Below are 22421 nucleotides of genomic sequence, written 5' to 3'. Positions count from 1 at the left end.
ACTCTTCACATTGTTAAAAGGGTAATTCAGATTACTTTTTAGGTAAAGTATTTAACATTACCTCATACCACTGTTGACCACTTGTATTCAAAAATAACACACATAAAGGGTCTGACTTTGATCCTATATCTTTATCCAAAAGATTGGCACAGGAAACATTCAGCGCCACCTTTGTGACACACTGGGCAGCCATGTCTTGAGTTCTGAGAAAACCAATAAAAAGAGAAAGCAAGTGAAACAGTGCCTTTAAGAAGCACACTCATTCCTAACAAAAACAGGTGACTTCTTAAGACCAATTGTCACAATAGGCTTATAGAGTGAACTTGCCAGAATCAGACTGTTACATGTGCCTCCTCAGGAATGTGGGTATCTATTAGCTCATTCCAGTGATATTGCCTGCATCAGATTCTCTTGCTAGGATAAAATTCATTTACTGAATGACAGTAAAATACAGCTTTTAAGATGGCTAATAAGACATAATAATCTTCTCGGCCAGGCTCAGTGACTCATGCCTGTAATCCCAGCACTTTGGGAGGCTGAGGCAGAAGGATGGCTTGAGCTTAGGAATTTGAGACCATCCTGGGCAATACAGCAAGACCTCATCCTACTAAAAATAAAAAAAATTAGCCAAGCATGGTGGTGTGTGCCTATAATCCCAGCTACTAGGAAGGCTGAGGCAAGAGGATTGCTTGAACCCAAGAGATTCAGCCTGTAGTGAGCTATAACTGTGCCACTGCACTCCCGCCTAGGCAAGAGAGACTCTGTCTAAAAAAAAAACGAATTTCTTTTTACCTTAACTATAAATTTTATCATTCAGAAAAACTCCAAGTATTATCTTGACCCTTCACTTAAAGGTATGCATAGCATTATCCTACAAAACAGATTAAGTTTTATTTTTATTTGTTTATTTAACAAGACACTGAGTGGGATATTTTCTGTTTTCAAGATTTTTTGGCTAAAACCAAAAGCCCCCAAAGCCCCCTTTTCCTCCACTCTACCCCCCAGCTCCCAATATTTTGCAGCAGTGGTTCTCAATATTGGCTGCTTCCTGGAATCATCTGGAGGAGCTTTCAAAGCTACTGATGCCGGAGTTCCACTTAAAGAGATTTTAACTGGTTTAGGGTACAACCTTGACATCAGTTCCTTGGATGATTCTAATGTGTAGACAAGGTCGACAAGCCTACTATTCTACGAGAGAAGGTGTGGCCCATCTTCCCTTATGACTTGCTAAGAAATATCAGAGTTAGCTTAACTTCCATAGACCCCTCCTTCCCCAGTCTCCAACCAATATATGAAAAGGACTGGGGATAGGATGGAGCATATGATGGGGGCTGGACTTGAGAAGGAATGTAGTATTGCAGGTGAGCTGCCTTCATCCATGAACCCAGGGAATGAAAGGGGCTGCAGGTGTCACCAAGAAAAGGAACTAGGCATTGCATTTCCCATCTGGATGTCCACTTAGCCAGTGGAGGTTGATGGTGCTAGGGCAGGTTCTGCAGGAGGGAAGGTACCTACTACCCTAGAGCTGCTGGTAAACATCCTTACAATAGGATAGTATTTGCCTTTGCCCTCCACTTTGAGATTTAGCTGAAGTTCTAGGACCACAGAAACAAATCTACTCATTATCTTGTTATATTTAAATATGGCAGTAAGATTCCTGTGCTGTATAAAATGCCTAAGCAAATCTGAAATAACAAAGATTATCATTAGAAGAGCCCTTTGTAATGTCAAAAAACAACTAACGTCTTATTAAAAAATTTTGATAATTCTATTGAACTCTCTAAAAACAGTAGCAGTCCTCAACATATGTCAAAAATCAATACTAAGACTCCTAAATAAATAGAGACTAAGAAAAATGAAGTAGGTTGCGTAGTCTTAGAAGTAGCTAGAAATCCTGTTTAAAAACAAAGCTGGCCGGGCACGGCAGCTCACACCTGTACTCCCAGCACTTTGGGAGGCCAAGGCAGGTGGATCACTTGAGGTCAGGAGTTCAAGACCAGCCTGGTCAACATGGTGAAACCTCATCTCTACTAAAATACAAAAATTAGCTGGGTGTGGTGGCATGAGCCTGTGATCCCAGCTACTCTGGAGTCTGAGGTAGGAGGATCGCTTGATACTGGAAGGCAGAGTTTGCAGTGAGCCAAGATCATGCCACTGCACTCCAACCTGGGTGACAGAGTGAGACCCCATCTCAAAAAAAAAAACAAAACAAACAAACAAAAATATATATCTTATATATTTATATATAAGTGCCTAGTATACAGTAAGTGCTCACAATTTATTATCATTTTATCACTATCTGCCTCTAGGGTCTGATCCTGTCTTATCTATCCCATGTTTCATATTTTTTTATTATTCCATTCCATGATTATCCTGATGATTCCAATCCATACTAAGGTGTTCCTTTGAATTCCTATTGCACTAATAGTAACAGACTACTGCATTACAGGAACAAGATCAAATTTGGGGTAATGCACACACCCAATTTCTTTTTTTTTTTTGAGATGGAGTCTTGCTCTGTCGTCCAGGCTGTACTGCAGTGGCGCGATCTCAGCTCACTGTAGCCTCTGCCTCCCAGGTTCAAGCAATTCTCTGCCTCAGCCTCCCAAGTAGCTGGGATTACAGGTGCCCGCCACCGCCCGGTTGAACCCTCCATCTGGTAATTGCTGTGTGACCATGTATAAGTAACTTCAACTTCCTAAGCCTAGATTTCCTCATCAGTAAAAATGGAGACAATGCAAGTAAATTTGTAAATCTGGCACGTGCCAGGCATCCTGTTTTTTGTATCTAACACAGAATCTGTAAAATAAATGTGAGTTGTATGATTTTTTTTTGCATAAGGTAGTTTAGAGTCTTGTAAGTTGTATGTCAGCAATATCAAGCATAATGCAGTGCCCTGTGGATGAACACAGAATGAGCAACAATAGCTAAAGCTCCCCCCAAAAAAACACGCAGAGGATTCTCTACCAGCCAGCAGAAAAGTCTTCAAATTTCCAAGGATGGGGAGAATTCAACAGAGAATGAAGACATCTACATGTGAAGTCAGTCTCACAGCAAAGAGACACCACATATCAGAAGAGCATTATTTTTTTCCCTAAAAATGCTTATACAAAAGCTACAAAAACAACATGCCAGGCACAGCTGATTATTTAACCAATTGCTGACAGTTACACTACTGCATTGCTGCCAGGAAACAAATTTCTTCTATTAGCTGCATTCCTCTCTGAAAAATGACTCTGACTGTGGCCTCAATTTTATCCTGAAACGCATTATGGCTGAATGGCAAACGGAAGAAATTACATAAACACTAGGGTCTGTAATCTCGTTAATAGTAATATTCATGAAGATGCTGTTTTCATTTCCTTTTAATGTAATTATCCAGTACACGATATACAATTTTTTAAGAAAGCAATAGCATATTTTATCCACAACTCATAATGGGAGCTGGGCATATTGGCTCATACCTGTAATCCCAGCATTTTGGGAGGCTGAGGCAGTAGGATTGCTTGAGCCCAGGAGTTCAAGACCAGCCTGAGCAACAGAGATCTCATCTCTACAAAAAAAAAAAATTTTAGGCTGGGCGCGGTGGCTCACACCTGTAATCCCAGCACTTCAGGAGGCCGAGGCAGGTGAATTACCCCAGGTCAGGAGTTCGAGACCAGCCTGGCCAACCTGGTGAAACCCCATCTCTACTAAAAACACAAAAATTAGCCAGGCATGGTGGTACATGCCTGTAATCCCAGCTACTCAGGAGGCTGAGGCAGGAGAATCACTTGAACCTGGGAGGAGGAGGTTTCAGTCAGTGAGATCGCGCCATTGCACTCCAAGCTGGGCGACAGAGCAAGACTCTGTCTAAAAAAAAAAAAAAAGAAAGAAAGAAAAATTTAAAGATTAGCCAGCCAAGGTGGCATGCACCTGTAGTCCCAGCTACTCGGTAGGCTAAGGCAGGAGGCTCACTCAAGTCCACGAGTTCAAGGCCACAGTAAGCTATGCACTGCAGCCTGGGTGACAGAGCAAGACCCTGTCTCAAAAAAAAAAAAATTATGATGAGGGAAAATAAAACAAATGTTTTATACTCTTTTAGTATGAAAGATTTGGCTGGGATAAGTCACCTGGCAAACAATGCATGAGCAACTAAAGAATAATTCTACGTAGTATTTTACTCCTTAAAGAGCAGGATAGAAAACACAAATAATCCCTAGGATTAGACAACAGCTTCCCTACTGTACAGATTATTACTTATTGGACAAAATTTGATCCAAACACCTCTTCTGAAATGCAAATAATCCTTAGAAACACCAAATATATCAATCATTCTCCCAGTCACCCTAACGTTCTGAATCAATATTATAACAGAGATAAACCTAAGGAGCTGAGAATTAAGACCTAATATTTACAGTGGTACCTGATATGTGAAATTTAAGGCATCTGGTCATTCCCATGCCCTGGCTGAAAATCCTGAAGTCTTATCTACTTCCTCTTTTCCCATTCCTCCTTAAACCTACTCTTAGATTTATCCAGTAAAGATGTCATAGAGATTCTGCCTACTAGAACCCCAAATCTCTCCCAAACATGGAGATACAGCCGCTTTCCTGTACCCAGAGTCACAACCCTAACTTCAGGTCTTCTGTATCTCTCACCTGCCTAATATAATAGTCTCCTAATGGGTATTCCCACTGCCATTTTCTCTCCATTCACACTATGATTTTATCGCTTCTGATTAAAAAGTGGTAGTCCAATGAACTAAGCCTGGAATTCATGGCTCTGCCAACATCTACCCCTAATCTACCTGAACAGCTACCTCTGCCCACCCAAGTTCTTCAAGATCCACTTCAGGTCGGGCACGGTGGCTCACACCTGTAATCCCAGCACTTTGGGTGGGCGAGGCGGGGGGATCACTTGAGGTCAGGAGTTCAAGAACTCAGCCTGGCCAATATGGTGAAACCCTGTCTCTACTAAATATACAGAAATTAGCCGGGCGTGGTGACAGGTGCCTGTAATCCCAGCTACTCGGGAGGCTGAGGCAGGAGAATCACTTGAACCAAGGAGGCAAAGGTTGCAGTGAGCCGAGACGGCACCACTGCACTCCAGCCTGGGTGACAAAGTGAGACTCTATCTCAAAACAAAACAAAACAAACACTTCAAATGATACTTTATTCATACAGCTGTTGCTGATACCCTGCTGATACCTCTCATGCTGTTATGGCACTGATTCTATTTTCTTTCCACTATTGTTACTTGTATTTGTGGCTCATCACTCCGTCTATATACTGTGAACTCTGGGCAGTGAACATATTTTACCACTTCCTCTTCTTCCTGAAGCATGACATCTGGCACAGGTTATTTGTAGCAGAAAGAGCAATAACTCTGGAGTCAGTGTGTGTCATTCAAATTTCTTTCCCACGACTAATTTGGATGTGTCACCTCTGCCAAATTATCTATCTGAACTTCAATTTCCTAATTTATAAAATGGGGATATTAAAAAACCCTGACACTAGTCCTTTAATGTAAATAAGGCTAAAAGAGAAAAATAAACTTAATAAAAACCCTGACAACTGTAGGTTTGTAGCATGCTCAGCATATAATAGACACTCTATGAATTGTAGCAATTATTTTCTTACTGAGTCAGGGATTTTAATTGATTGTCTCAGCATAGATGGCTTGTTATTAAGTAGTAAGACATAAAGCAGCTTTCTCATCCTTATTTATGAAAAGCTTCTTGAAACAATAATGATTTTTGGGATTTACGTAAAATTAATTTGGTGAAACAGTCAGCCTTGAGTATAGACAAGGTACGCAGGTGAGGAGAGCGCAGGCTCACGTCAGTGACTCAAAATGTGTCCTAAAACAATTGTGGAGAAGTCGGTGTCCATCTACCAATCCCTTTAGTAAAGTTCCTTCAGTCTTCAGCTGAAAAATGAAGAGACTGGCCTACTGTAAAAAATTCTCAGAAGTTCTTTCTGGTTCTAATACCATGATTCACTAACTGCTATTCCGCAGTACATCCTGCCTGACCGCTATTGAAAGCAAGCAAGAGCAACCCTGGGGCAGCTGGAACTGGCCCAGCAACATCAGCAATACACACCCTAGGCAGTGTTTCTCAAATTGTGTTGCTCAGAACAGTAATAAGTGTTCCCCTACTAAAAAAAAAAAAAAAAAATTGGGTGGGGGGCGTCAGGTAATACGGCTGTAAATCCAAAGGCTGCTATGCTCCTGAGAGTTCCCAGGTCAAGCTAGCAAGTGTATTTATTACCAGGTTACTGTAAACCCATTATTTTTCTAAGGACAACAGGGACATTATACAGCAACAGAAGAGCTTGTAGCTCATTATAATCAAATTAGGGAGATTCATTCATAAAACAATTACTTATTGAATAGTTTCTAGGTGTTCCAAAAGTGAGGGTTGGGGAGGAGGCAAAAATTAAATAAATATTTAGCTACTTAGCTAAACATTTATACATAGAAATAGTATACAAGAGTATAAAATTGTGTGGTACAGACACGGAACAATCAAAGTGCTGCTGGAGCTGAAGAAGCTCCCCAGAGATTTCTACTTTTACTGACGATTAAAACTATACTCCACTATAAAAAAATTTGCAATCTTATTGCTACTGACTACCGGATTTCTTTTTCGCCCTTACATTTAAGGGTAGACAGTAGGAAAGTGGGGAGTAGAAGAATAAGGGGAAAGAAAAGATAGTTAATAATTCCATACAACTGGACAGATTTTGTTTTTTTTACAATTTTCAAAGTGCTTCCAAATAATATATTATCTTCTGAACCTTACAAAAACTCTGTGAGTTAGGCAGGATAATGATTACTACATGGTGAAAGGTCCATATGTCACAGGTATGACTATAATATAAGGCACTCCAGTGTCTGAATTGATTGACCCAGAATATGTTGCTAATTTTCAGCACATGTTAATCTTCAAAATAATGCATAGTATCTATTAGGAAAAAAAATATAAATTTCTTCAAAAAGGTTAAATTACTTACATAGGATCACAAAGCTAGTAAGTGTCAGCACCACAGCATAAACCCAGGTATTTTCCCCTTTATGCCAAAATCCCTTCAGGGCACTAAAGCCTCTAATTAATAGTTAATTAGCTGTCAAGTAAAAATAGTATTAGTAAAAATAAATAAACTCCATAGATGTATACAATTATGATTTTTCAATTAAAAACAATATCAAAAAATAGTTACTTAGTATAATGGCAATATTCTCTAATTAATTTCCTTATGTCTTGTTAATATCAAAAGTAATATTCAGCCTGACACAAATTAATAAAATAGGAACTTTAAAATCACAAGGTTAATACTGAGGCTAAAACTAGTTATATGGTTCTTAAACAAATGTAACCAGAATAACAAAAGCTTGCCAAAGAATGGAAGAACTGGAATGGTTTATACATTATTTACCTCATAGCAGTTCCTCTTCAAGATAACCCATTAAATTGTAAATTACTTAAGGCTAAGAAAGTATGTTCTCCTTGCTAGTGTGTCTCTACACACACAGGTCTACCATGTGTGTAGGTGCCATTAGATCATCTTAGAGCAGCAACATTTATTCTCAGGAATATACTGCACTTAATATCCAGACTCTGAGAGTAAAAAACTCACATTAAAAGAATTTAAACTACGCTTGTTCTGTATTTAGTAACAAAGTGATGCCCAGATTTATTTTTTAATCACTACCACAGGATACTAGAAATGAAGATAGGGAATAATGACAAGCATAAACATATATAAAACAAAACAAAAAAGAAACAAAAAGGAAGAATCACTGGATCAGGTGTCAAAAGAAATGGACTGGGCAGATCACCTGAGGTCAGGAGTTTGAGACCAGCCTGGTCAACATGGCAAAACCCTGTGTCTACTAAAAACACAAAAATTAGTTGGGCATGGTGCACTGTAGTCCCAGCTACCTGGGAGGCTGAGGTGGGAGAATCACTTGAACCCAGAGGTGGATGTTGCAGTGAGCCAAGATTGCACCACTGCACTCCAGCCTGGGTGACAAAGCAAGACTCCGTCTCAAAAAAAAAAGAAATGAAATGCCTGGTTCTGTGTTAGTCACACCACAATGGCAGGCATTTGGGCAACTGCTGTAACTTCTCCAGGCCTCAGGTTTTTTCAGCTGTTAAATCTTTTTTTTTTTTTTTGAGATGGACTTTCACTCTCGTCACCCAGGCTGGAGTGCAATGGAGATCCTGGCTCACTTGCAACCTCCACCTCTTGGGTTCAAGTGATTCTCCTGCCTCAGCCTCCTGAGTAGCTGGGATTACAGGCGCTGCCATCACGCCCAACTAATTTTTGTATTTTTAGTAGAGACGGGGTTTCACCATGTTGACCAGGCTGGTCTTGAACTCCTGACCTCAGGTGATTACAGGCGTGAGCCACTGCACCCAGCCTTCAGCTGTTAAACCTAAGAGTTGAGTCAATCCCATTCTTTAAGTAATTCTTAAGGTCTCTTCCATTAATGTACTATAACCCTAATTTAATTACAGTGAATATGGAACTTGTTTAGGAAGTGGTACTAAAGGATTTTTTAGAATGAGTAGAAAACATCAGAATATTTATAAGGACAAAAAGGAGAAATGGAAGAAAAAGGATAAAGTTTTCCAAACTCAGTCTCCAAGTCTCCATCTCTATCAAAAAAGCTATATCTGGGGCCGGGTGTGGTGGCTCATGCCTGTAATCCCAGCACTTTGGGAGACCGAGGCTGGTGGATAGTCTGAGGTCAGCAGTTCAAGACTATCCTGGCCAACATGGTGAAACCTGTCTCTACTAAAAATACAAAATTAGCTGGGCGTGATGGTGCCCACCTGTAATCCCAGCTACACAGGAGGCTGAGGCAGGAGAATCGCTTGAACCAGGGAGGTGGAGGTTGCAGTGAGCCAAGATCGTGCCATTGCACTCCAGCCTGGGCAAAAAGAGCCAAATTCCGTCTCAAAACAAAACAAAAAAAAGCTATATCTGAAAAAAATGTATCTAGAAACTTCTCCACTAGTTAGGTACCTTTGCTCAAAATTGTTATTAAGTGCTGAGATGACTTAAATAAGCAAACAAAACACAGGACCCAGTCTATTAAGTAGATGCAGCACGATAAGGAAATAAATTTTATTAGCATCCATGAAATCTCACGTTATTAAGCTCTTAGCATCTATCATGGCAGCAAAATAAATCAGCTTTTAGCCACACTTCAAAAAGTTTCCAGATTCTTAAACTATCTTGAGCGAAATCTAAATAGTGATACCATTGCTGATGCTTGGACATGCAGAACTGAGGAAAGCAGGAGTTAACAGGTGTGATCACTCTAACTTCAAAAATAAAAAGTAGGTGCAGTTTTACCTTGTCTTTATCATTACAAAGTAAGCAATCAACTAAGGACCCTTCATTAATTTCTCTAAAATCCTGATATTGTTCTATTCCATGATTCATAACTGGCTACAAAGTTTACTTAACATGTGTTTCAGGTTATACCACTTTTCTAATCCCTTGGCTACTGTATATACATTTTAGAAGTATCACTGATTGTATTTTCAAGTCCATCAATTGAACAGTTCATCATAGGTTCATTTAGTGAGGTATTAATAAAAGTTATTAATAGAAGCAGGGTAGGGCCAGGCACGGTGGCTGATGCTTATAATCCCAGCATTTTGGGAGGCCGAGGCAGGCAGATGGCTTGAGCTCAGGAGCTCAATAGCAGCCTGGACAACATGGCTAAACCCTGTCTTTACCAAAAATACAAAAATTAGCCGGGTGTGGTGGGTTGCGCCTGTGGTCCCAGTCATTCTGGAGGCTGAGGTGGGATTGCTTGAGCCTGGGAGGCGGAGGTTGCAGTGAGCCAAGATCGTGCCACTGCACTCCAACCTGGGTGGCAGAGTGAGGCCCCATCTCATAAATAAATAAACAAAATTTTTTTTTAAAAAAGAAGAGTTATCAGAACTTATTAGCTACATAAGCAGAAAAAAAATTAAAATTAAAAAGTTAAAAATAAGAACTTACTAACATCAGTGTTGCTAAAGTTAGTATACACCCCCTACTGCTAAATTTGACTGGCTTAAGAAAAAAAGAAGCAGTGGCAACGTCTCACTATTGCCCCACTTTATGGAACATGCATCTTGACAAAGCTGGCTATAAAATACATGTCTACAAAGTGAATTATCTTTTACCCTCAATGAAAATCAGAGCTGCATCCCCTAGCTGAAAATCCCAAGTGTTCAGCTGAAAAGTTTTCCATTATAAGGACTAAGTAAAGCTGCTGGCCAGCTGTGCAGCAGGCAGGCTGGATCTGATATTAAGGTATACTAACCTGTGAAGACTGAAGTCTCCTGGGGTTCTCATTACCCTCAGAGCATATTAAGAATTTCCCCTCTTCTGGAATTTCCCAGATGTTGAACCAGCCACCAGAACCTCTCACCTGCCCTAGTGTCCACTATGCCCCGACTCTAAATGCATGCTTTCCAAAATTTGACTCCTTTCCTTCTCTTTGTAGGGGAGCATGTATATTTAATTGGGCAAGACGGGCACTTCACAATTTATCGCTATGTGCTCCTTTCTAGTTCACAGTGAACAAATAATCTAAAAATGCCTTCAGTTTAAAGCAGCAACAACGGCAACCATGTGTTTCTCAAGGTTTAAAAAGTTTGTATATTGGGCAAAGGCTGTTGAGATGTTTATACATTTCCTGATTTCAAGAATATTCATGTCCTCGTTGCTTAACACATACGTTTCAGCTGTTTTTAATTTTAGGGCAAATCCCTTTATATTTCTCAATCATGAGCAGTTTAATAGTACTATTAATTCATTCAACACTTATTGAACAAATATTATAGATTGCCTACTGTGTGTCAGGCACTGTTCTAAGGTGCTGGAGAACCAGCAATAAACAAAGCAGGCCACCATCCCCATCAGGGAGAGGTGAGTTACACTGCAGGGAGGCAGACAACAATGAAGACACATAAGTAACATATACAGTATGTTAGGTGGCAGTAAGTGCTACAGGGAACAATAAAGAAGGAGAGCAAGAAGGTGGGATGCAATTTTACTATTTTCTAAAATTGTTTTGACAATACCATCAGGAAGTATTTGTCTTAATTTTCACTTCTTTTTAAAAAATTCTGACACATAAACATGAAAATGTGGACAGATAAGTAAGTTCCTCTTTACAGTTGCAGGTACCTCTTTTAACATGTACTGACCATCACCTTGAAGTCTAAAGGCATGGTAAACTAAAAGCCAGGGAAGGTGAAATAGCCGGATAACAATGTGTCCAGAAAACCACACAGTTGCTCTGGTAATTTTCACAGGAAATACAACCATTTGCAAGAGACATTTCAAAATGATTTACTAAAATGAGTATGTAGTATTTCCTTCTATTTTTTTTCATAAGGAAACTTACTAATATGCTATCCACCTAATTCATATTGGTAAATGTGACCATAATACTGACAAATTTTAATGTCTTTTAAAAAGTTATGATTGCATACTGCTAAGCTGTTATATTAAAAGAATAAACAGTCTCTCCAAAAAAAACCCCAATATGATTCCCACTCACAAGTAAGAACAAGAAGGGAAAATATTGGTGGGAAGGAAGCTAGATTGTAGGGTGAAGGTAATGGTGGGTACAGTAAGGGAACGCTCTAGTTAGGACTCTTGTAGGTCATTGAGTACCACCAATGGAAGTGATATTGAGTCTTGCTAAAAGATCCACTGAAATATCATGCTTTGGTAAGCAGTGATGGCATTATGAATCTTTGAACGTCAAATGACATATAATCATTTTTCACATCTAACATTAACTTTTATAGTTTTGCTAACAGGCATACTTTCCAGCATAATATATCACTGACTAAAGAACATTTGAAAAGGAGAAAAAAAAGAAAACTCTAACAATAGTAAGAAAAAAAGCCCAGTGATAGTACCAAAAAATAAAGAGGGCAAAGGAAACTATGTATAAAGCCATACCAATAATTGATAGGGCCGGGTGTGGTGGCTCACACCTGTAACCCCAGCACTTTGGGAGGCCAAGGCAGGAGGATCACTTGAGCCCAGGAGTTCAAGACCAGCCTGGGCAACATAGTAAGACCTCATCTTTATTATAAAATAAATAAATAAGTAAATAAAATAATTGATAGGTATTGGAGTACAATATGAACTAGGTACCAAAACAGACGCTGCAAGGGAAATACCCAGGGCAGCAGTGATGCAATCATAAAGAGCATAGAAAATAAAATATTTTAAAATGTATAATAGGTTGCCATAAACTTATATGAAAATGAAGACCATTGTCTATAAAGTGTTCACAGTTATAGGTAAAATTAGAAGAGGTGTCCAGTCATAATGCAATCCTTAATGGCAAACACTCCTTTTGTTTCTCCCATCCTGGAGCCTCCTCTCCCTTCCTATTCTTCAGGGACTAGACCTGAAAGAAGAAATCCTGAAAGAGAACTTCAGACTTCATTGTGGGGTTTGTGCCAGACACCTTTTGGTCTGTGGGGTCCTAAAATTCAGCTCCCCCTCACATCTAGAGTCTCAAAATGATCCAGTCCCAGAGTTTGAAATTTTTCAGCCCAGAGTGGGATGTATTTTTCTAATTCATCAGCCAAAAGGAACTGACCTCTTAATAATTCTCACAAAGGCAAAAAGTGGCCCTGGGTACCACAGATCAATGACTGAGACATCTATTGGTGTCATTATAATTGCCATTATATATGTCATCTGTTTTCAGTTCCCTTTTCATTTCCCATCCTTTGCTGTTTTCCTCTACCTATGTTCTAGGCTTGCACAAGTTCTGTTTGGCTCTGGCTGGCAGCACACACAGAGGGCTAGTTTGCTGACCCTTATTAATGACATCAGGATATATGTGGCTATATATAGCTTACCACTAACTACGTGCCAAGCACTTCGCTAAATGTTTTACAAGTAGGATCTAATTTAATTCTCATAGCAACCTTGTGACATTTTATCTCTATTTCACAAATGCAGAAACAGGCCCTAAAAGGTGAAGTATCCTGCCCAAGGTCATACAGCTAACAGCCCTCATAGCATAGATTTGAAACCTAGGTATCTGGCTTATCCCAAAGAATAACGTTCTTTTACATTAAGCAATAAAGCCTGTGCCCTAAAACCATACGGACTTGAATTCCAAACCCTAATGCCACCACCTACCAGTTGTGTAATTTGATGAATTATTCAACCTGAGTTTCCTGGAGAACGAAACAGAGTAACATCACTTCAATAAGTGCTTGGGAGCGTTAAATAAGCTAATACATAAAAACTGTCTAGCACAGTTGTTGTGGGACATTGTAATCAATAGTCACAATATTCAATCCCGCCCTTCCCTCTATTTGATTATCCATTATAGAGGTGGTCTCAAAAAGACAACACTAAAGATATGCAAAAAGTGCAGATGATCATTAAGTGCAACATAAATGGTTGATCTGCTCGGTCCCAACGCGTTCTGGCCCTGCGCTTCGTCCACAATCCTGGTGTAGGGAACCCAAAACACTAGACGAAAGAATCTTGAAAGGGAGCTGCTAGACTACTTCTCACAATCTCCCTGTTTACCCTGAAATCAAGAGTCACCTCTTCCCACCCCATCTGCCAGCTTCTCGAGTGCTCTGAAGCGCGCGCTCCCCGCTCAACTGGGCATTGGCTTCACCACGGACGCGGTGTGGGTACCCTATCCCTCTCCCCGCGTGGTGCTGCAGAGATTTCGGGGCCTGTCACCCTTCTCTGGGCCACAAGCCCGACCCTCTCCGCCCAGGGAAGGAGGGCGGATCCCAGCCTATCCCCAGCCCCAGGTGCGAGAGCGCCAGGCCCAGGCGGGGCCTTGCGGCCCAGAGCTGAGTCCCGAGCCCGGGCTCCTCCAGGAGGCGCCGGCGGTGCCTGGGTCCAGCCAGGCCGCGACCTAGCTCGGGAGCCCCCCCGCGACCTGCCGATCCCCAGCTGCGCGAAGCCCACGGAGCACTTCCAGCAGCAGGGCCCGGCGGGACCTGCCGCACGGAGCCTGCGGGCTCGGATTCTTCAGGCCAGGACTTTCCTTTTCCGCCGGGCGGTACGGTTGCTGGGCTGCTGCCTCACCGGCCCAGGAACTGGGAGACGCCCGCACTCACGTGCGAGTCTTAGAGGTGGAAGTCGAGCGACGGTGGAGAACAGGCCAGCAGCGTCCGGAGCGTTGCCGGGACCGCCGGGATTCAGGAGAATCTAGGGCTGGACTGGCAGAGCAAGGGGGCGGGGAGGAGGGAGGGGGAAGGGGCGGGGAGGAGGGAGGGGGAAGGGGCGGGGAGGAGGGAGGGGGAAGGGGCGGGGAGGAGGGAGGGGGAAGGGGCGGGGAGGAGGGAGGGGGAAGGGGCGGGGAGGAGGGAGGGGGAAGGGGCGGGGAGGAGGGAGGGGGAAGGGGCGGGGAGGAGGGAGGGGGAAGGGGCGGGGAGGAGGGAGGGGGAAGGGGCGGGGAGGAGGGAGGGGGAAGGGGCGGGGAGGAGGGAGGGGGAAGGGGCGGGGAGGAGGGGGGAAGGGGCGGGGAGGGGGCGGGTCCAGTGTGCTCCCCGCCCCGCACAGCCTTCGCGGGGATCCGCCCATCCGCAGGGAGCTGACTCCGGGCTGCAGGTCAGCTCCTTGCCAGTAGGCTGGCGCTTCAAGGCCATTCTGGGGGCCAGTCGCTTACTGGAAAGGCAAAGCTGACTTTAAGGTAAGTGGTTTGGTGCACCAAAATAAATTCCTTAAGGATTAAATAATTTAAATATTTGAGAAAATTTATACCATATCTGAACTGAGAAGACTGGGCGCAGTGGCTCCCACCTGTAATCCGAACATTTTGGGAGGCAGAGGTGGGAGGATGGCTTGTGCCCAGGAGTTGGAGACCAGCCCCAGCCTGGGGCAAAAAAATGAGACCCCCTCCACCGCTACAAAAAGTAAAAAAAAAATAGCTGGGCGTGGTGGCACGCGACTGTGGTCCTAGCTACACATGAGGCTGAGGCAGGAGGATCACGGGCTCAGGCTGCAGTGCGCCATGTTCGTGCCTCTGCACTCCAGCCTGGGTGACAAAGAGACCCTGTCTCAAAAAAAAAAAAAAAAGTTACCAAGACAAATTATCAACATGAAAATAGCGAAATACATCTTAGCTCTTAACCATGCTTATATGCTTATTTAGGGCATTCTTAATGTGCACACTACCAAGGACATTTTATATCCTTCATTACCTTTAGTCCTCATGATTCTGTGATGTATTTGGTGCCAGTATCCCCATTTTACAATGAAAACTGCAATTGAGTAACATGAGATTTGGAAGCTAAATAATTGGCCCACTTTTCTGAAGTCACAGACTGTAAGTAAACTAACCTCAAAGTGCAGGCTGGACTCTTGCTACTCCATGCTGCCTGCAGCTAAACAAAACACTATGGAAAATATTGATACATGACTGCTCGATAATTTAGAACTTCTTCCCAAGGCAACAGGGACAGAATCAATAAAATACATTGGGAAAAATATTGGTCCCAAACCTGACAGAGTTAGTATCTTAAGTTCATTTTTTTTAATTTTTATTTTTTTGAGACACAGTTTCGCTCTGGTTGCCCAAGCTGGAGTGCAATGGCGCCATCTCGGCTCACCACAACCTCCGCCTCCCGAGTTCAAGCGATTCTCCTGCCTCAGCCTGCCGAGTAGCTTGGGATTACAGGCATGTGCCACCATGCCCAGCTAATTATGTATTTTTAGTAGAGACAGGGTTTCTCCATGTTGGTCAGGCTGGTCTTGAACTCCCGACCTCAGGTGATCCACTCACCTCGGCCTCCCAAAGTGCTGAGATTACAGGTGTGAGCCACCATGCCTGGCCTCTTAAGTTCATTTAAATTGATAAGAAAAAAAAAAACACCCAATAGAAAAATGGGTGAAGGGTTTTTTTTTTAATTACAGAAGAAATGGAAAGGGTATCAAATGAAGAAACATAGACATTCCTAAGTAAAAACTTTACTCTTAATCCAAAAAATGCAAACTAACATTTTTATTTATTTTTAAGAAAAGGGGTCTCACTATGTTGCCCAGGCTGGTGTTGAACTCCCAGGTTCAAGTGATCTGCCAGCCTTGGCCTCCCAGAGTGCTGGGATTACAGGTGTGAGCCACTGTGCCTGGCCTGCAAATTAAACATTTTTAAAATCGTATCGGTGCCAGTGAGGATTCATTCATTTATTCAACAAACACATCCTGATTGCCTACTATGTGCATTGCTCTAGACTTGTGAGCAAGACAGACGGGAATTTCTATGCTAGAGGAGGGTCGAATCTTAAGTTAGTTGTTAAAGACAAATGAGATTTCAGAGAGCCAGAAGTGCCATGAGGAAAGTTAAGGCAGGGTGATGTGATAGAGGGGCTTGAGGATAGTGTGAGCTTATTTAGACTGGGAATGTGAAAAGAGCTCTCTAAGATGGTATTTGACCTCAGATTTGAAAAATAAGAAGCAGCCAGTTATGCAAATATCTGGGGCACAGGAATGATAGCAGGGGCAAAGACAAGAACAAACTGCAAGTGCAGAAACAAGGCCTTTGTTGCTGAGGTGTACTGGGGAGGTACTACAAGTGTTTTAGTTTTTACTAAAGGTTTCTGGCTCTATTTTTGATTCTACTTTCATATGTAAATGAAGGTTCTTAGGCACCACTAATTGGATTGCAAATTTCAAATTTTCCAGAATATGTAGTATCCATACCTAACCTTCAAAACTTTTCTTCCCACTAAAATAGGGAAAGAGTAGAGGCAAGGGGATGGTTTTGTACTTTTGGTATCCAAACAGCAATCTATCATTTAAATACATAGTGCCATAGCTATTCAATGTATTTGTTCATTCTCCTTAACTACAGTCTAAATCCCATTCTATTTTTGTTCTCATTCATTCACCCATTAATTTAACATGTGTTGAATTCATGTTAGATACCAAGCCTAACAAGGTTCTAGAAATAAAACACCACCTGGTGGAGAGTTAAATGCATGTTAAAATGAATGAGATATTCACAAAGTATTCTTTCTCCTATGTATTTTGTTCCTCATATTTCTATCTTCACTCTTTCAGTCACATTTTTAATTACCTCATCCTGTCTTATAGCTTTTTTTTTCTTTTTGAGACAGGTTCTTGCTGTCACCCAGCCAGGCTGGGATGCGGTGGTGTGAACATGATTCACCACAGCTTCAACCTCTCAGGCTAAAGTGATCCTCCTACCTCAGCCAGTAGCTGGGATCTACAGGCACGAGCTACCGTGTCTGGCTAATTTTTGTACTTTTTGTAGAGAGGGGGTTTCACCATGTTGCCCAGGCTGGTGTCAAACTCCTGAGCTCAAGAAATCCACTGGCCTCAGCCTCTCAAAGTGCTGGGATTACAGGCATGAGGCACCACCCCCAGCCTTAGTCTCAGAGCTTTGAATTCCATCTATATTTTCTCTCTCTCTTTTTTTTTTCTTTGAGACGGAGTCTAGCTCTGTCACCAGGCTGGAGTGCAGTAGTGCGATCTCGGCTCACTGCAAGCTCCGCCTCCCGGGTTCACGCCATTCTCCTTCCTCAGCCTCCTGAGTAGCTGGGACTACAGGCACCGGCCACCACGCCCGGCTAATTTTTTTTATTTTTAGTAGAGACGGGGTTTCACCATGTTAGCCAGGATGGTCTTGATCTCCTGACCTCGTGATCCGCCCGCCTCAGCCTCCCAAAGTGCTGGGATTACAGGCGTGAGCCACCGCGCCCTACCTTCTTTAATTTTCTTTCTTTTTTTTTTTTTAAAGACGGTGTCTCACTCTGTTGCCTGGACTGGAGTGCAGTGGTGTGATCACCGCTCCCTGCAACCTTGGACACTTGGGCTCAAATGATCCTCCCAGCTCATCCTCCTGAGTAGCTGGGACTACAGCATGCACCACTACATGCAGCAAATTAAAAAACAAAAACAAAAAAAAAACAACAACAAAAAAACATTTTTTTGTAGAGACAGAGTCTTACTATGTTGCCCAGGCTGGTCTCAAACATCCTGGGCTCAAGCTGTTCTCCCGCTTTGGCCTCCCAAAATGTTAGGATTACAGATGTGAGCCACTATGCCCAGCCTATATTCTTAAGGTTATCAAACTTCCACACCTTTCCTCTGAAACTCCACACTCCAACTCTCTATGCTTTACTCGGCTGTTGTATTAGTTATCAGTTGCTGTGTAACAGATTACATCAAATTTAGTGGCTTAAAACAGGAACAATCATTTATTATCTGTCATAGCTTCTGTGGTTTAGGAATTTAGAAGTGGCTTAGCTGGGTGCTTCTGGCTCATCATCTCTCTTGATGTTGCAGTCAGATATTGGCCAAGGCTGCAATCATCTGATGGCTTGACACGGGCTGAAGGAATTCTTCAGCCCAAAAGTTCAATTGTGCCAAGGCTGAGAAACCCTGCTTTAAACCGATGGGACTATACATTTAAAAAATACTAATGTCGTGAAAGACCAAGGCTGACGATTTAAAGATTTAAAGAAAGTAGAAACATAACAAATGCAAGATGTTATCAAGATTTGATCTTGAATTTAGAAAAAAAAATCATTAGTATAAAGGACAGTATTGGGAATTAAACAAAATTTGTATATTAAATAATAGTATTCTGTCAATTTCAGTTTCCTGAATTTGATAATTAAACTGAGACTAAGTAAGGGAATGTCTTGTTTCTAAGACTGAAGAGTCATGATATCTGTAATCTACTCTCAAAAGGCCTAACAACAGAAAATACTAGGAATATAATATGTGTATTATAGGTAAGATATGTAAAGAAAGATAAAGCAAATGTGAGAAAAAGTTAACAATGGCTGAATCTAGCTGAAGAATATATGGGAGTTCCTGCAACTTTTCTTAGATCTAATTTTTTTTTCAAAGCTAAAAACTTAATTACAAATTCACTCTAGCAGAGATATCAGAAACTTAATTTCAGTGTTATCATGGTATCCAGTGGCATAAACATTTACCAATATTGAGGGGGTAGCTACCAGTAGAAATGCATAAAATAAAAGTGATTCTGTCTTTGGGAAAAAATGGCTAGGTTTCAGAAGTTGGGAAGGAGATCTATATATTTTTAAAGATAGACTTTAAAGACATAATCCTAAAGAAATACAGCTGATTTAATGGGAACTAGTGGAGGTAGCAATCATATAGTAGAAGGAGCACTGGACTCAGAGTAGAAAGACATGGATTCCTGTCTTCTAACATATCCTTGGTTAGGTTAATACATCTCTTTGAGTTACAGTTTTTTCATTTGTAAACCTGGGATACCAGTTACTTCATAAAGTAGTTCGGAAGATTAATAAGACTATGTATTAATTCCCTATACAGTATTAAAAGTACCATAGAAATGCAATCTAATTTTTTAAAACCATGACTCGCCTCCTTTATTACCCATAAGATTTTTCGTGAAACCCATATAGTAGGTACTCCGTTTGCAGTCTGTGTTTCCACCCACCCTGATGAGGCCTCAAGTAGGATCCAAAACCTCTTCATTTTCCCACAAAAGAATTCCACTCGAGCAAGAAATTTTATTTTACTCGAGTAAAATAAAATACTTTGCTCGAGTAAGTAAAACATCTTATTGAAGAATTTTAGGGGAGACCAGGGTTTGTTTTTGTTTTTGTTTTTGTTTTTTACTACACATGCCCTAGCATTCAAGGGCATCAATATCCTGTCCAAGAGGCCTCCTCCCGCTAGTTCCTCTTCCCAAAACGCTTTGCATTTTTTGTTCCTTTGCTCTGGACTCTCTTTTGAATCTACCCCGTTGAGTCGCTCAGTCTCTTCCTTTCCCTTCTTCATGTTGGGCAACTTAATTGTTCGAATTATTTACTTCCAAAAAAGACCCACTAGTACCAAGATTCAATCTACTTTTGAAGGCAGCAGATAATTAAAATGACAATTTTTTTTCTGGCATACTTGTATTCTCGGGTCTATTTCCGAGCTTTCAGTTCTGTTCTGGAGACTTATCCTTGTGCCCAAGCCATGAAAGACCCCTAGAGAGATGCAGCAGAAACAAGTCGGAGAGCCTGAAGAGAGCGCTCTCATGGCCTCAGTCCTGGACGCAGGCGCGGAAAGTCCATTAAGTCCCACCCAATCGGGGTATTTCCCACCCCCTAAGCCCGTGCACCGGAAACCATGGGGGCGGAACTGCTGGGCAGGAGGCGGGCGGGAGCGGTTCTTTCCGGAAGGATTGAGGCTCATTTAGCCCTGCCCGCCTCCGTAGCTGCCTGATGTAGTGCAGGGTTAGCGCGCAAGTTGCAGGTTATGGCGCTGGCTGCTCGACTGTGGCGCTTTCTGCCTTTCCGACGTGGAGCCGCCCCGGGGTCTCGTCTCTCTGCGGGGACTTCGGGCAGCCGCGGGCATTGCGGCCCCTGTCGACTCCGCGGCTTTGAGGTACCCCCGTGGTCCTGGCTCCCGCTCCTCACTTCCTACTCAGTGGGTTCCGGCTCCCCCTTAAGTGGTGGCGGCCCCGCGCTGCCTAAGTAATGTGGTGAACCGAGGTAGGAACTCGGGGCCACTGTGCCTGGAGCGCCCGGACAGGTCCCTTCCATTTTGCAAACCTCCACTATCCTAAACTGGGGCTGTCAGAGAAGGAGTGGGGTTTGCCCCCACGCGCCCCAGAAGCTGCCTCCTACCCGCCCTTGTGCGAAATGTGAAACAGGACGGGAAAGAACCTTGACCGCTGTGAAATTATTCTCACTGTAGGCGATGACAGATACAACAGCGCTTGAGGCTGCCCCTTTCAGACTTTGAAAAGTGTGGGTGTGATTTAAAAAGTTCTGCGACTCAGAAGCAGAGATTTCATACTGTTTAGGTTTTTGTTTAAAAATGATTATTTCTGAGTTGCCTGTTGTATCTGCATAACGTCAATGAAGGTTGTCGGCATGTTGTAGTCTCAGTTCTGGTATTTCTATTAGACTGCTCGTGGGCCTCTGTTTATTCTTGTCAGGGAATTGGGGAATGGCATTAGTGCATATGATATATTTCACATGAACTAGGTGTTTCATTATTTTAAACTCAAATTTTTAACTGCTCAGTTAAAATCTTTCAGAATTATTATAGGACTGATGGTGGGGAAGGGTGGTTAAAATTTGGCATATTCCCTTTCCTTGGAAGTTTATAACCAAATGGGGAGGTGATAGATAATACAGGCAGAAAGATGGGAGGAGTTCTAAGTATGAAACTAGTTAGCCTTAAGTTTTCAAATTAGAACAATGATGAGATTGAAGTCCCATTTTAGGCCTGGCCCCTTGGCTCAGCCTGTAATCCCAGCACTTTGGGAAGCCGAGGTGGAAGGATTGCTTGAGTCCAGGGGTTTGAAACCAGCCTGGCAACACAGTGAGACCCTGTCTCTACAAAAAAATTTAGAAGTTAGCCATGTACATTTTTTATATGTAGTAATTACTATATATGATAATCTTGTCTGTAAGATTCATTTTTATTATGTGTTGGTATCTCATATTTTACTTCATACAATTTGCAATATCCATGCATTTGCAAATAAGTTGTAGCTCTTCCTTTACAGCAGGAGTGTGATTTTTAGATGAGCTACGACTCCAGGCGATATCTTTTTCTTAATAAGATATGCTTTGAGATAGTTTTACTAAAGATTTTGATGAAGTAATTTTTAAGCTTCCAGTATTATGATCGATTGCTTTGGGGGTGGGAGAAAATTCATGTAATTTTTGCTTGGGGTAGCAGTACCTTCAAATTTTCAAAGTTTGTAACTCTTGACATAATTGTTTCCACAGGTAATGGGAAACCCAGGAACTTTCAAAAGAGGCCTTTTACTCTCAGCTTTGTCGTATTTGGGTTTTGAAACTTACCAGGTTATCTCTCAGGCTGCTGTGGTTCATGCCACAGCCAAAGGTAAGCATAAATTAGACATATGGAACATTTAGAGTTTTTTTGTGTGTGTACATTCAGAATTTTTATTTTAAAACAATCAGGGTAATGTTAATAATAGAAAATCCATATGGAAATATTCACAAACTGCTCAGTGAGAAATGAGCAGCTTCCCTGCCTAACTGCCAACCTACTGTTTGAGGAGCCAGAAGTTGACGTGAAGTTGGAAGAAGGTCACCTTTTCCAGCTAAACCCCACTCCATAGCTATGTGTATTTTTATTTGAAGTCTGCGTGACCAGAGGAAACAGTGAGAACTGAGAACCAAGACACTGTTATTGGCAAGGGATTGACTAAAGGGTCTGAGATGTGTAAGCACCAAGAAGGGAAAAGGAAATTGAGCAACATATGAAAAAGGAGCTGTAGGAACACAGAAAAAATAACAATAACCTATTTCCATCCAGAGCAAAGGGACAGTGCACACATATTCATCCTCTCAAGTGTGGGCTACACTGTACATTGACGCATACTATCTCAAACATGGTCTGTTGGAAAGATTGAGACCCCCTAAG

The 22421-nt window shown here is 42.0% G+C and overlaps 2 protein-coding genes across 20 annotated transcripts in view; one reads left to right on the top strand and one right to left on the bottom strand.

Moving 5' to 3' along the window:
- The window catches only part of CPNE3 (copine 3), a 46848-nt gene extending 32598 nt beyond the window's left edge, over nucleotides 1-14250 (bottom strand). The window contains exons 1-3 of one of the 14 annotated variants that reach the window (XM_024250672.3): nucleotides 14120-14250; nucleotides 13173-13210; nucleotides 62-203 (exon numbers count right to left, since the gene is read on the bottom strand). In XM_024250672.3, the coding sequence (XP_024106440.3) occupies nucleotides 62-193 (132 nt within the window). In that variant the 5' untranslated portion in view covers nucleotides 194-203; nucleotides 13173-13210; nucleotides 14120-14250. 14 annotated transcript variants of the gene reach the window in all.
- A 381-nt stretch (nucleotides 14251-14631) lies between these two features.
- The window catches only part of RMDN1 (regulator of microtubule dynamics 1), a 42110-nt gene continuing 34320 nt past the window's right edge, over nucleotides 14632-22421 (top strand). Inside the window, exons 1-2 of one of the 6 annotated variants that reach the window (XM_063726310.1) lie at nucleotides 14632-14694; nucleotides 21758-21875. In XM_063726310.1, the coding sequence (XP_063582380.1) occupies nucleotides 21761-21875 (115 nt within the window). In that variant the 5' untranslated portion in view covers nucleotides 14632-14694; nucleotides 21758-21760. 6 annotated transcript variants of the gene reach the window in all.

Source organism: Pongo abelii, chromosome 7 (assembly GCF_028885655.2).
Source record: "Pongo abelii isolate AG06213 chromosome 7, NHGRI_mPonAbe1-v2.0_pri, whole genome shotgun sequence".
Classification (NCBI taxonomy): Eukaryota; Metazoa; Chordata; class Mammalia; order Primates; family Hominidae; genus Pongo; species Pongo abelii.
Note: the sequence above shows the minus strand (reverse complement) of the source record. Positions and strands in the feature narration are given on the sequence as shown.